At 37.9% G+C, this 11,718-nt stretch overlaps 1 protein-coding gene across 3 annotated transcripts; it reads right to left on the bottom strand.

Moving 5' to 3' along the window:
* Positions 1 to 57: 57 nt before the first annotated feature.
* pum3 (pumilio RNA-binding family member 3) lies at positions 58 to 11,131 on the bottom strand. Of its 3 annotated transcripts, none has more exons than XR_010901277.1 (17): positions 11,054 to 11,131; positions 10,729 to 10,804; positions 10,370 to 10,549; positions 10,113 to 10,251; positions 8,218 to 8,293; positions 8,027 to 8,120; positions 7,865 to 7,931; positions 7,490 to 7,664; positions 7,300 to 7,403; positions 6,412 to 6,490; positions 6,222 to 6,320; positions 6,069 to 6,122; positions 2,140 to 2,220; positions 1,900 to 2,042; positions 1,548 to 1,770; positions 990 to 1,371; positions 58 to 292 (listed from the first exon to the last, which is right to left on the bottom strand). XR_010901277.1 is itself a non-coding variant. In XM_067433669.1 (17 exons), exons 1-17 carry the CDS (start codon positions 10,796 to 10,798, stop codon positions 166 to 168), a joined length of 1,890 nt encoding a protein of 629 aa, XP_067289770.1. In that variant the 5' UTR covers positions 10,799 to 10,963; the 3' UTR covers positions 58 to 165. The 3 variants fall into 3 exon arrangements, 1 of the variants encoding a protein (XP_067289770.1); XR_010901278.1 differs by lacking the exon at positions 11,054 to 11,131 and adding an exon at positions 10,976 to 11,044; XM_067433669.1 differs by lacking the exon at positions 11,054 to 11,131 and having other exon boundaries at positions 990 to 1,080; positions 1,284 to 1,371; positions 10,729 to 10,963.
* Between the last annotated feature and the right edge of the window lie 587 nt (positions 11,132 to 11,718).

The raw sequence follows: 11,718 nt of genomic DNA, 5'->3' as shown, positions 1-11,718 counted from the left end.
GATTGGTTTCACAAGATTAGACATTAAAAGGAATAATAAAAAACTCAAAAACACAGGTCCAGGTAATCTTGTGCATTTTGTATTTACATACATCAGCATATAAATTCACAATTAAAAATACAGAAGAAAGAAAAAACTAAATAACATTTGTTAGATCAACCTCTTTTAGGCCAGTTTTTTCAGCAGAATCTCGACTCCTTTAGAGTTCTGGATCTTCTGTAGTTCAGGAAGGATAGATTTCAGCATACCTTTCACTTCTTCTGCAACACTTTCATCTGCACTGTGAAGAAGGCTGTAGAAATGCAAACAAAACCAGATAAAGCAGCTGAAACTTGAATCAAATGCAACCAACCAATGCAAAAATCCATTCATAGATTAAGTGTCTCTTTTTGTGAAATTGATTGGTGGAAAGAAAGAAGTGACATCAGAATAAAAAAACAGTCCAGGCTGAGAATATAAAGAAACAAATCTCTCACTGCTTAAAGTCTTAGGGAGATTATAAGAGGTCATGCACAAAGACTGAGGCTGAGACGGGGAGAGGAAAGAACCCATAATCCTTTGCGGTGTGTAACTCAAGGGTTTGCAGCTGGGAGCCACAGTTTAGCCCTTTATTAGCATAAACACAACAGCATGGCATAATGAAGCAGGACTGTGGAAGATGTGCTTAACCCAAAGTTCACTGTAGGGAATTCCTCCAGCTAATAATCGACAGTGTGATGGAAAAGCAGCAAATTTACTGCGATAGAGCTTGGGATGTCATAGGATAAGCACTTTTGGAGGCTTTGTAAAAGCAGAGGTTTTAAGCATGAATGAATGTACAGGCATGTTCTTCTGTGTGTATATTCAGTGTATTTAACCAATGCTCAAAAAACAATGGCTGCTGTGCTACGTTTACGCCCACCAATTTGAAAGCAATTTACAAGAGTACACAAAAGGGAGTGCATTTTGTTATTTCTAGATCTTTTCATTTGTGGCAGCCATAAACTTACCAACAAAGAACAATGGCACCACGGTTGACTGAAACCCACGTCTTGAGGTTCTCCAACCCCACCTTCTCCAGAAGAATCCTGGAAAACCGCTCTGTGGATCCAAATAAGGCAAGACATGACAGTAAAACCTTTTTTTGTCATGTAAAACTACTCAATTCGTTTTTATAAGCAAGCTTATATAGACCAAATAACTTCTTAAAATAGAAAAGGAAACCCCAAAGTATCCTCAAAATTCCCAGTAAGCTTTACAACCCAAAGCTGTGAGTGTGTCAGGGTTTGACATTTTGTACTTGCCCTCTCTCGCTGCCTCCTTCATCTTAGCATCCTGCTCGATCAACCATTTCAACACCAGGTGACCAGCGGGGTGTTCTGCCATATGCAGCTACAGGAAACAAAATTATCAAACCAATAACTTAAAAAGATTCCAAAATGTTTTACAACTGAGACCTGTAATGCTTCAATTGAGGGGGGGAAAGAGTAACTTTACAATAAGGTCCCATTAGTTAATATATTAATTTTTTATTTATGTAATTTATGTAATCTTTGTAAATTAGTTACCTGGTCATCTTCTCCACCTGGTACTAGGGGCCCGACTGCCAGAGCTGCCACAGCCTCCATGGCAGGTCTGAGATCTCCAATGGCGGCCCCCAGGATGTCACTCACAGCCACACAGCTTGCTTTATCCATCACCATAGACTGAGCGTTCTCACACAGGTAGTTCAGCAGAGGAGGGGAAACGGCTTCCAGAAGCTCCTTCCTCCTGATCGCTACATCCTTCTTACTGGAAGAGGTAAAAACAAAATGCTTCAGCGTTTGAGTAGAGCATTTCTTCTTCGGTGTCCATCTGACACAGTTGAACCAAATGCCGCGCACATTCATAGAAATATTGTAATTTTCTCATACAACATACCTGTGTGCATTGCCGTCACCTTTCTCAAGCACCTGAATGATCTCTGGTAAGAGGTGTGCAGGGTCTCTTGGGCTCAGCAGGTAAAGCAGCACTTTTTTACCATGTTTATTGCTGATTATGTCAGATAAAGAACTAACCATTTCCTGAGAGCAAGACAGAAAAATATGTGATATTAGAAATATTAAATCATCCAAATATCAGAACTGCCAATAAAGAAATATCTAAATAACGAGCACTTACTGAGAGAATAATTTGTTTAACCAACTTGGTGTCGTCAATGCAATCAAATGCCGCCAATAAGGCAAGATGAGCATATTCACCCTGAAAATAAATAAAACTCATCCATGAAAAATGTAATAGACTTTTTTTTTTTTTAATGACTTGAGGTTTGTTAATAATCTGTCTAGGCCAACTTTTCTCCACGGAAATCAAATGAAAACAGAAATGATAATTTTCTTAAAGAAAACAAAGCTAACTTTTTTGTACACAATTTCCCCTCATTAACTTTCCCCTCAAATTCCCCAAATATAAATAATTAAAGGAACTGTATGTAAGAAATGTATTTAAATTAAAGGGGGGGTGAAATGCTGTTTCCTGCATACTGAGCTTTTTACACCTTTAAAGACTTGGATTCCCATCCTAAACATAGACAAAGTTTCAAAAACTAATGTTGGACGTTTGATGGAGTATTTCTGTGTTAAAAATACTCCTTCCGGTTTCTCACAAGTTTCGGCGAGTTTTTTTCGAGTATGGGTCTAATTGACGTTAAATAGAGCGGAAGGTCCTTGTATGGGCTGTACAGGCTCTTCTCCCGGAAGGGTGCGCGCGCGCGTAACTAGAGGGAGAGAGAGGAAATGCACGCTGTAAACAGTCTCTCAGGTGCAGATCCAGTCGTCTGTGAACACTTATGTCGCGCCCCGGGAAGGCAGCGCTGCATTTGAACCGATTTGAACGCAGAAATGACGGGAAGCTTCAAGGCATCGCTTCAGTCGCGTCGCAAAGTGGATTTCCACGGTCACTGCTGTCACAGGACTTCACCAAATCATACCAAAGAAGTGTGTTTTTGACAGAGCGGTCCTGCTTTGGAAGATGCCGGTGAGTAAATCAACTTCAAATGTCTCTGCTATTGGCTACCGTCGCATGAGTAAACATCAGTAAACGATACGATCGCGTGCTTCGTCATTCAAATGCACTAACGGTTACTCCATTGTTGTTCTGTATAACGTTACACTAGTCTGACGTGCAAAACCGTTCTGCTTGCTACTTCTAAGGTCTAGTCGCATACAATAGTCCATAAACCGAATCATGTCCTCATACACTGCGAGTAAAGACACAGAAATGTGGAGAGGCCATTAAATACAGTAACTTACATACCACAGAGACGGACGTCCTGATGTTGCCGTTTCTCCTGTTCAGTTTATTTCAGCCTCAGATTTGATTGTGTATCATTATCTGTATTAGCTGAGATAGATGGGTTTCTCCACGCTTGAGGACGTCACCGATTTGCGCGCTTGTGATTCTTTAGCTCCGCCCACTCGATACGCCTCCAGGCGCTCGGTTTTTTCCGGAAAGACTCGGTACAGCCCATATTTCTTTTATAAATATGATAAAACTAAAGACTTTTCGGAGATATGAAGGATGCAATACTACTCTATAGGTACTCAAGATTGACATGAGATTGACTGAAACTGAGTGTTTCACCCCGCCTTTAATCATAAAATGGCCCTGATATGTCACTAGACACTAAGAAATCATGTTAATTTTAAATACTTATATCACTGACAAAAGTAGTCCGGCCAGAATAGTCATTTAAAAGTTGTTTTTGCAGCCCTCAACTGATGTTGACATTGATATGTTGTGTTTTGGCCTGAAGCTCCGCCCTCCACCTATCTACCAATCACGAAGTCAGTTGTTTCTGAATCCGGGTTGCCAGATCTGCTCTAGTTACCACAGTGCAGCTACAAACGTTCCTGCTGGATCCTGCAGTCTATCTGGCAACCTCGGGTCAGTGGGAAGGGGGAGAGGTGATACACCTGCAGTACCCGTTTTGGCCACAATCTTACATACACTTCCTTTAAGAAGCTCCAGTCAACTAAAGATGTTACAAATCTGCCTGGAAGAGGACGTGTCCGAACCCTATTGAAAACTGAAGAGGAGAGTGTATCATTCAACATGCACTTGGGAATCTGAAGGATCTTGAGAAATTCTGTATGGAGGAATGAATGATCTCTGACCTCATCATGTTTTCTCCAAACTCATCAGGCATTAATGGACAAGGCACCTAACCCCGAATCACTTCAAGGGCACCTAAAGCCCCGTTTCCACCAAAATTACCCGGAACAATTTGTACCAGGAACTTTTTTACAGGAACTTTTCTCCCCCCCAGACCTGCAGCTGTCTGCGTTTCGACCGCGATAAAGTTCCGAGAAGATTAGGCAAATTAGTCCGGTGATGTAGGACTGCACGCGACTGTTCCTCCAAGCCAGTGACGGACAAGGGCTGTCACTTTTTATTCGATATTCGAATATGCATTCGAAGATGACGTGAAATATCGAACTATAAATAAACTATCCGGTTTTTAAAGTGCCATGTAGCGCAATTTTTTTTTTTTTACTGTCGGTGCGTTTACATGGAGCACTGTAATCAGTTTAAAAGTCCAATCTGAAGGAAAATGCTCCATATAAACACCTCAATCGTAATAAAAATGCCCAAACTGAATGAAATTGTAATCGTTTTGAGATGGGTGGATAAATCTTTTCATGAATCGATCAAACGCAACATTTCACCATGTAAATGACCTGACCGGATTACTTTTGAGTGTGCGTCCTTATGTGACAACAGCGCGCGCCCCACTGAAGAGCACACGTCGCGCTCATGCACCAAGCATGACAAGAGAGGAAAATACATTTTTCTGAGGGATAATCTTTTTATTTCATAAGAAGTTATGAAGATAATGTTGGCATAATGACACTGTCCCTAAGCCTATGTAAGCAAACAATCAACTTCTTCAACTGTGCCTGACATTAGAATTAATTTTTTCTGAGATGATTATTACACTTTACAACAAATGAATAGCTTTTATAAAACCGTAAAGTCCTGGTGGCCGTTGAGAGTTGCTATGGCATCCGTAAACACATTCAGCTGCTGGAGATGACGGCGTTGTAGATAATTGAATATATTCGAATGCCTTGCTTGATATTTGATATCCGTTCGAATTAGATTTTTTTCAAAAATGACAGCCCTAGCGGACAGTAATCATTTTTGTGTGTACCGATTGAAAGATTTGGTGGATTTAGTTATTATAAGCTATTTATTTGTTTAAATAATCATCTCAGAAAAAATAATAATTCTTCTGTCAGGCGCAGTTAAAGTAAAAAAACTGCCTGGGGCAATATACGCTGTGTCATTACTCCAACATTATCTTCATTATCTTATAACTTACGAAATAAAAAGTTAACCCCTCAGAAAAATTAACTTTCCTCTCTTGTCAACATGAGCGCAGCGTGTAAGACTTTTAAAAATGCCGAGTTGAACCTAAATGCTGCGTCAGCTCAACCAATCAGCATGTTCAGCGCCCAAGTCCCGCCCTCGAAAGTTTCTGAACTTTGAAAAAGTACTACCCCGCGAGCAGGGCCATTTGGAGGGGGAAATATTTACCCGGAACTTCATTTATACCCTGGTTCCTGCGGTCTAAACACACGAAGTACCACCCAAAGTTCCTAGTTCCTGGGTAAAGTTCCTGTGGTGGAAACGGGGCTTAAGTATAATGGTTGCCCACTAATCCGGGTGTGTATGATGGTCTGCAGTGCATGTTCACTACTCTGCTCATAATGCGTGCACTAACTTGGATGGGTTAATGTAGGGGACAAATTCTGAGTAGAGTTTACCATACTTGGCCTTTACATGTCACTTTTACAACAGGAGAAGAGATGTTATCTTGGCAAAAGGAGGTTGCAAAAGGTGTTGAATAAAAGGGTGCCATTAATTGTGGCCAATGTGTATTAAATAAAAACATTTTATAATGACACCATTAACAATTCACATTTATTTTCAAGGATCCCAATAAATCTGACCAGGCCTGTATATATGTTGATTTTGGGGTGAAATTGAATGCAGACTTTGTGAGATTCACCAATTCATAGATTGCACAGATTAGAAAAGCAACTTACCATTGCAAACTTTGCAATGTATGATTTCATTGTTTTTACTATAACTTTGCGGTCCTGAAAAAAAAAAAAAGAGCAGAAAAAAACATGTCAGGCTAAAAGCAAACACCAGCAATCATGAAGTGTCTAATGCGGAGTGTCTAAAGGAGTGCTAACCTTGGGTGTGCCGTGCCATAAACAGTGCATGGTCACTCTGGCTCCATCGTGTGTGTGTGCCATGTACACGACCGCTTCTCTGATGGACTCGATCATCTCCTGAAAGGACAGAGACATCACCCCACAACAGACATTAGTACAGACAGCAGACGGTAACAAGATCGGCAATCAAACTGGGCTCAGCACTCACCGTTCTCTGTTTGGCAGGAGCATGCTCAAAGAAGTCCAGAAAAACTTTGTGGACCAATGAATGTTTAATGACGGCCTCCCTGTGGAGGGAACGTAATGCATTAATACACCCAAAAATAAAGTACTAATAAAGATAAGTGTATCATCACACGCCAGAACGGATGGGCAGTATGATGGTATATAAACTGTGTAAAAAAAATTCACAACAGGTTTTTGATACACCGGGGTTAATTTAGTATTATTTTAATACTATATTGTATTTTGAATTTGGATACATATTTTTATTTTAATTTTAGCTTAAGTTTTAGTACTTTTTTGTGTGTGTTTGTCATTTTTATTTGTTTTCTGTTCTATTTAGCTTTACTTTTAGTTTAAAGGTACACTATGGCCCAATCCAAATGGTATTTTAGGGGGAGAGGATTTTTCAGACTTTTTTCTGCACTGAGTCAAAGTACTCCCAGAAGTGCTATTACGCCACACATTATTGTCATCCTTTTTGACCCGCTTAGAAAAGAGCCACGTTTTATTTTGTGTCACCATACTTGGTCGTTCAACTATTCATGTAACTGTATTTAATTAGGGAAATGTGGAGGTGTTTGGTCGCTTCTAACTTGATCTGTTTTATACCATAGTGAATGAACTGGGCTTAGTGGGCTAAGCTAAATGCTATCAGATCATCACCGCGCGTCAGAGCGATCAAGTGCACGCACTCAGACGAGAGAGGTATGCATCAACTCATCTTAGTTAAGGGAATAACAGTTTAATATGAAAAAGCAGTGGAGTATCCCTTTAAAAATAAACTGTGGCCAATTTAATTAAAATGCTAAATTGATTCCTCATATTTTGGTCATACTGCACATCCCTACATGTCGCTTTAAGAGTAACTCACTTCTGTGCCATTGGTGTGAGGATCTGCTTCATTTCATCCATGATGCCCTCCATTTTCTCTGGATTTGCTTCCAAAACCTTCTCTAATGTAGGACAAATTGAGGACTGCCACACACAAAAAAAACGTTATCTCAATTTTTATGGACAACAAACACATTGATCATTCTAATTACATGAAGCTTCACACACACCTTGAAGACTTGGAATGTGTTTCCATAGAGTTCCTCAGTGAGCATGAGTCTCTGGGAAAGGATGGCCTTATCGTTGTAAGCATACTCAACTACTGAAGACGCCTCGGAGTGCCTGAGCATCTGTCTGACCTTCCCCTTAAAAGCCAACATAACTTCCCCCACCTGCTGCTTACTCCTACACCACAAATTATCAAACAATTATTGTTTTAAAGCATCATAAAAACATTGTACATTATTCTGAACCAAGCCTAAAGTCAAACATAGCAAACGCTTGTTTGTGAATGGAGAATGTGATTCTTTAAATTATCTTCATTATAATTTAATTTCTCTGAACCTAACTGTTAAAGAGATTCACGAGAAATGGATGTGACTTACCCATACATTAAAAACTTCTTCACAATGTTTCTGGCATATTTCGATTTACTCAAATCCACAATGTGCTCTAGAAAGCGAAACATCAGGGTAGAGAAGGGTGATGAGAGACAATCATATTTTACATAAACATGTGCAGTTCATTATAATGACCAGAAGACCGACCTTTGAGTTCATCAAAGACCTCCTGCCTCTGCTGATCACTGCCAAACTGAATAAAACACTGAAGCACTCGTGTGGAATCATGAGCAAATGCAATCTAAAAAAAAAGACGACCACATTTCACAATTTTTTAAAAAATACTTTAATGTAATTACACAAAAATGACTGTTCAGCGCAAAAGAGTCTTTACTTACCGTTTTAATTTTTCCCTTTACAAGATCCTGTAGTTCTTTCATCAGTTTGACCCTCTTTTGCTTGTCACAGTCTTTCCTGTGCTTCCACAAAACACAAAAACTCATTAACAAGTCCAAACTCTAATCATAACTCTTTAAGTACATGTATTTTCATTTATATTACTCAGTACATATTCGAGTAAGTACAATGTCACTACATCACCTTAAAATAATGGGTTACAATTTATTTTAAGGTGTTTTTGTTACACTGTAATAATACAATTAAGTACTGAGTAATATAAACAACTTCATATACTTACTATAGGGTTAGGATTAGGGTTTAGGGTTAGTTGCATGTAATTATGAATAATTTTTTTTTAATTACTATGGTAAATACATGTAATATGTAACAAGGTCACTGTAAAACAAAGTGTTATTAAATAAAGTGTAGCCAAACTAACGTTTTAGTTTTAAAGTCTCATTAAAATAAAATGATTACAATAAATTATGCATATTATAATACTAAAGATAATCTATATTAAGAGAACCATACACAAGCCCGACTTCAATACTGTGCCAAAACAATTTACTTCCTTTTTGTCCGTATACTTTTTCAAAAGTTAGTGTACTTGTTTACTAAAGAGATAACCAGTACAAACAAAGCATGTTTGATGCTAAATATTTATGAACAACAATTTTATCCTGCATCATTTCAGATTAGGCTGTAATTTTGACAAATCATGTATTGCCATTTAATTATATGCATTTAGGATAAATACAATTAATAATTCACCATAAAACAAACTGTTATTTGATGATACGTGATGGAAATGACTGTTTAGAATTCTACTATGAAGCATGTATATCTATTATTCTACATTGTTAGTAAACAATTAATCTGAGTGTTTTATGAGAGTTAGTTATTATTATAAAAAGCACAATATGTAGCTTTTTGCAGCTAGGGGTCACCTATTCAAAACAAAGGCGTAGCTTGATGGTGCCGAGATTGAGCGCGGATTAATGGAGATGTCGTCTTCACCTCAGCCAGTGGAAAAGAATCGGGATGCGACTCGGGCAGAAATCATGTTCATGGATGAGATTAATCACATTACTGTGGTATGAAGTTGGGCCAAGTGTTGTGGGAGAGCAACGTGGTCGTTGGAGTGATTGTTTTCAAACCTAAAATGAAGATTCAAACGGTAATGAATCAGCGTATTGATTTATGATTTGGATAGAGTGTCAAACTGCTGAAATCACATGACATTGGCGATCCGAATCATGAATCAAGACGCTGATTCATTACCGTTTGAATCTTTATTTGAGGTTTGAAATCAAATGCGGAAGAGAAGACAATGCTGAATAAAGTCTTTTTTTTCTCTATTTTTGGACCAACATGCATTTTCGATGCTTCGAGAGATTCTAATTAACTAACTGATGTCACATATGGACTACTTTGATGATGTTTTTATTCCCTTTCGGGACATGGACAGTATAGTGTGCCTACACTTAGATACGCTGTCGGACTAAATATAAAATATCTTAAACTGTCTTACAGGTGTGGAATGACATTAGAGTCATTAATGACATAAATTTAATTTTTGGGTGAACTAACCCTTTAAAGCGTCTCTAGTGTTTCCATGGTTTCTATTAAATAAAATCAAGGGTAATGCAGGTATGATATCATTGACAGGCGACACACGGACACGACCTGTTAGAGGCTTATTTCTCTGGATTTAAACATTCTTGGAAACATCTGGGATACTATCATACACAAGTCAACAAAATATATTACACATTTTAAGTGTTTTTTATTTCTATAATTTAATCTAAAAAGCTTACATATTGTGCCTTGAAATGCCCGTGACTGAAGAAAAACCCATAAGCAAAATCCTTGCATGGTAACCATTAACACTTACCGTCTTACAATTTCCCACACTTGTTTGGCTCTGTTTACAATCTGGTAACTGTCCTTTCTTTCATTCTGTTGACGATTCTGCTTCAACTCTTTCTTTTTCTGCTTGAATTCATCCCATTTAGGTTTTTTCCCTTCTGGACCTTCAAAAGAAAAATGAATGCTACTGATTAATTCGCAGCAAAAAATCACATCACCTCACAAAACATTGTCATAGCTATCCCAGGTAAGACAATCCATGACATATTTTGACATTTGTACCTTCCTCTTGTTTGTCTTTATCTCCAGGGTATTTCCTCTTCTTTGTGAACTTTCCATCTGTTGGTTTTCTGTTGAATTTCTTTGGTCCTCCATCTCCCCCTGTCTTTTTAAAACTCTTTGCTTTGTCTGTGTTGTAAGGTTTAAATGGCCTTTTGCCTTGTGGTTTTCCTCCAGGTTTACCTTATGAAGGAAAACACTGATATTAATGCATTGTCAGTAGGTTGAAATGTTGCCCATGTAGCCCTGCTGTGTTGTGGACCCTTTAAAACACTGCAAACTTAAATATGAAGTCTAGGTGGAGAGCATCATAAAAATAAAAGAATGTTTTCTCATAAAAAAAGGAATGTAAAAGAAGTTACCTTTTGACTTGAACGATGTTTTCTTTCCGTCTCTGGGAGTAAATGACTTCTTTCTCGGTTTAGCCTCCATCCTGGACTGCAAAAGGTTTATTAAATGGTCAGATTATTGGTAATTATTGGTCTAGCAAACTGGAATGCATTAAAATTTTGCTCACGACACAACCGTAGCGAGAATATCGTGTATACAATAACCTAAAACTAAAGGGAGGCAAGTAGTCTAAGAAATGTTACATATATATTTACATACTGAAACAGTTATCGTCCTAATTGAGAGGGAAATGTCGTTGTTCTTAAATAAAACGGCGAGACACGTTTTACAACTCACCCATGTGTACAGACAAACCAATTTACGGCACCTAATTTCCAAGCGTCGTAAGGAACTGGCAGAACGTTTGCGACAGTCTGTCGCAGAGTAACAAGATAACTTAAAAGTCACTAGAATATTTGTTTAACGTCGTTTAATAGTTTATTTAAAAATACCGTTCAATATATTTGGAGATTCCAAACCCTAATCATAACCGTAACAGCGTAACAAGGCAACAAGAGACCTTAAAAGTCACTAAATTATTTGTTTAAAACATCGTTTAATAATTTATTTTAAAAACCGCTAAAAATGTTGACGTTTTAATTGTTATAATAGAGTTTTAAAAGTTTTTTGCGTTAAGGTGAAATGGTAAAATAGCGAAATAATATTTTTTTCTCACACTGATTCATTTGAAAGTTGAAACAGGGGGGATCTACATATAAGAATTCAGCCAAAACTGCAAACATGACAAGAAATACACAAGTAATATTCAAAATATTATAATATAATTTATTGCCAGAGAAGCACATTATTTTAAGAATCCTATACATAATGTACATTATATTCATAATGCAGCGAAAACAAATTTGTTTAATCGCTCTCTGGAGTACGAGAGCCATCTCCTGGTAGAGCTGTGCATCTCTGAAGTTTAAAACATGGGGTGGGTCCAAAAATAATATGCATGT

This window comes from Pseudorasbora parva, chromosome 23 (genome assembly GCF_024679245.1).
Source record: "Pseudorasbora parva isolate DD20220531a chromosome 23, ASM2467924v1, whole genome shotgun sequence".
Lineage (NCBI taxonomy): Eukaryota > Metazoa > Chordata > Actinopteri > Cypriniformes > Gobionidae > Pseudorasbora > Pseudorasbora parva.
This window is presented reverse-complemented; position numbering and strand designations above follow the sequence as displayed.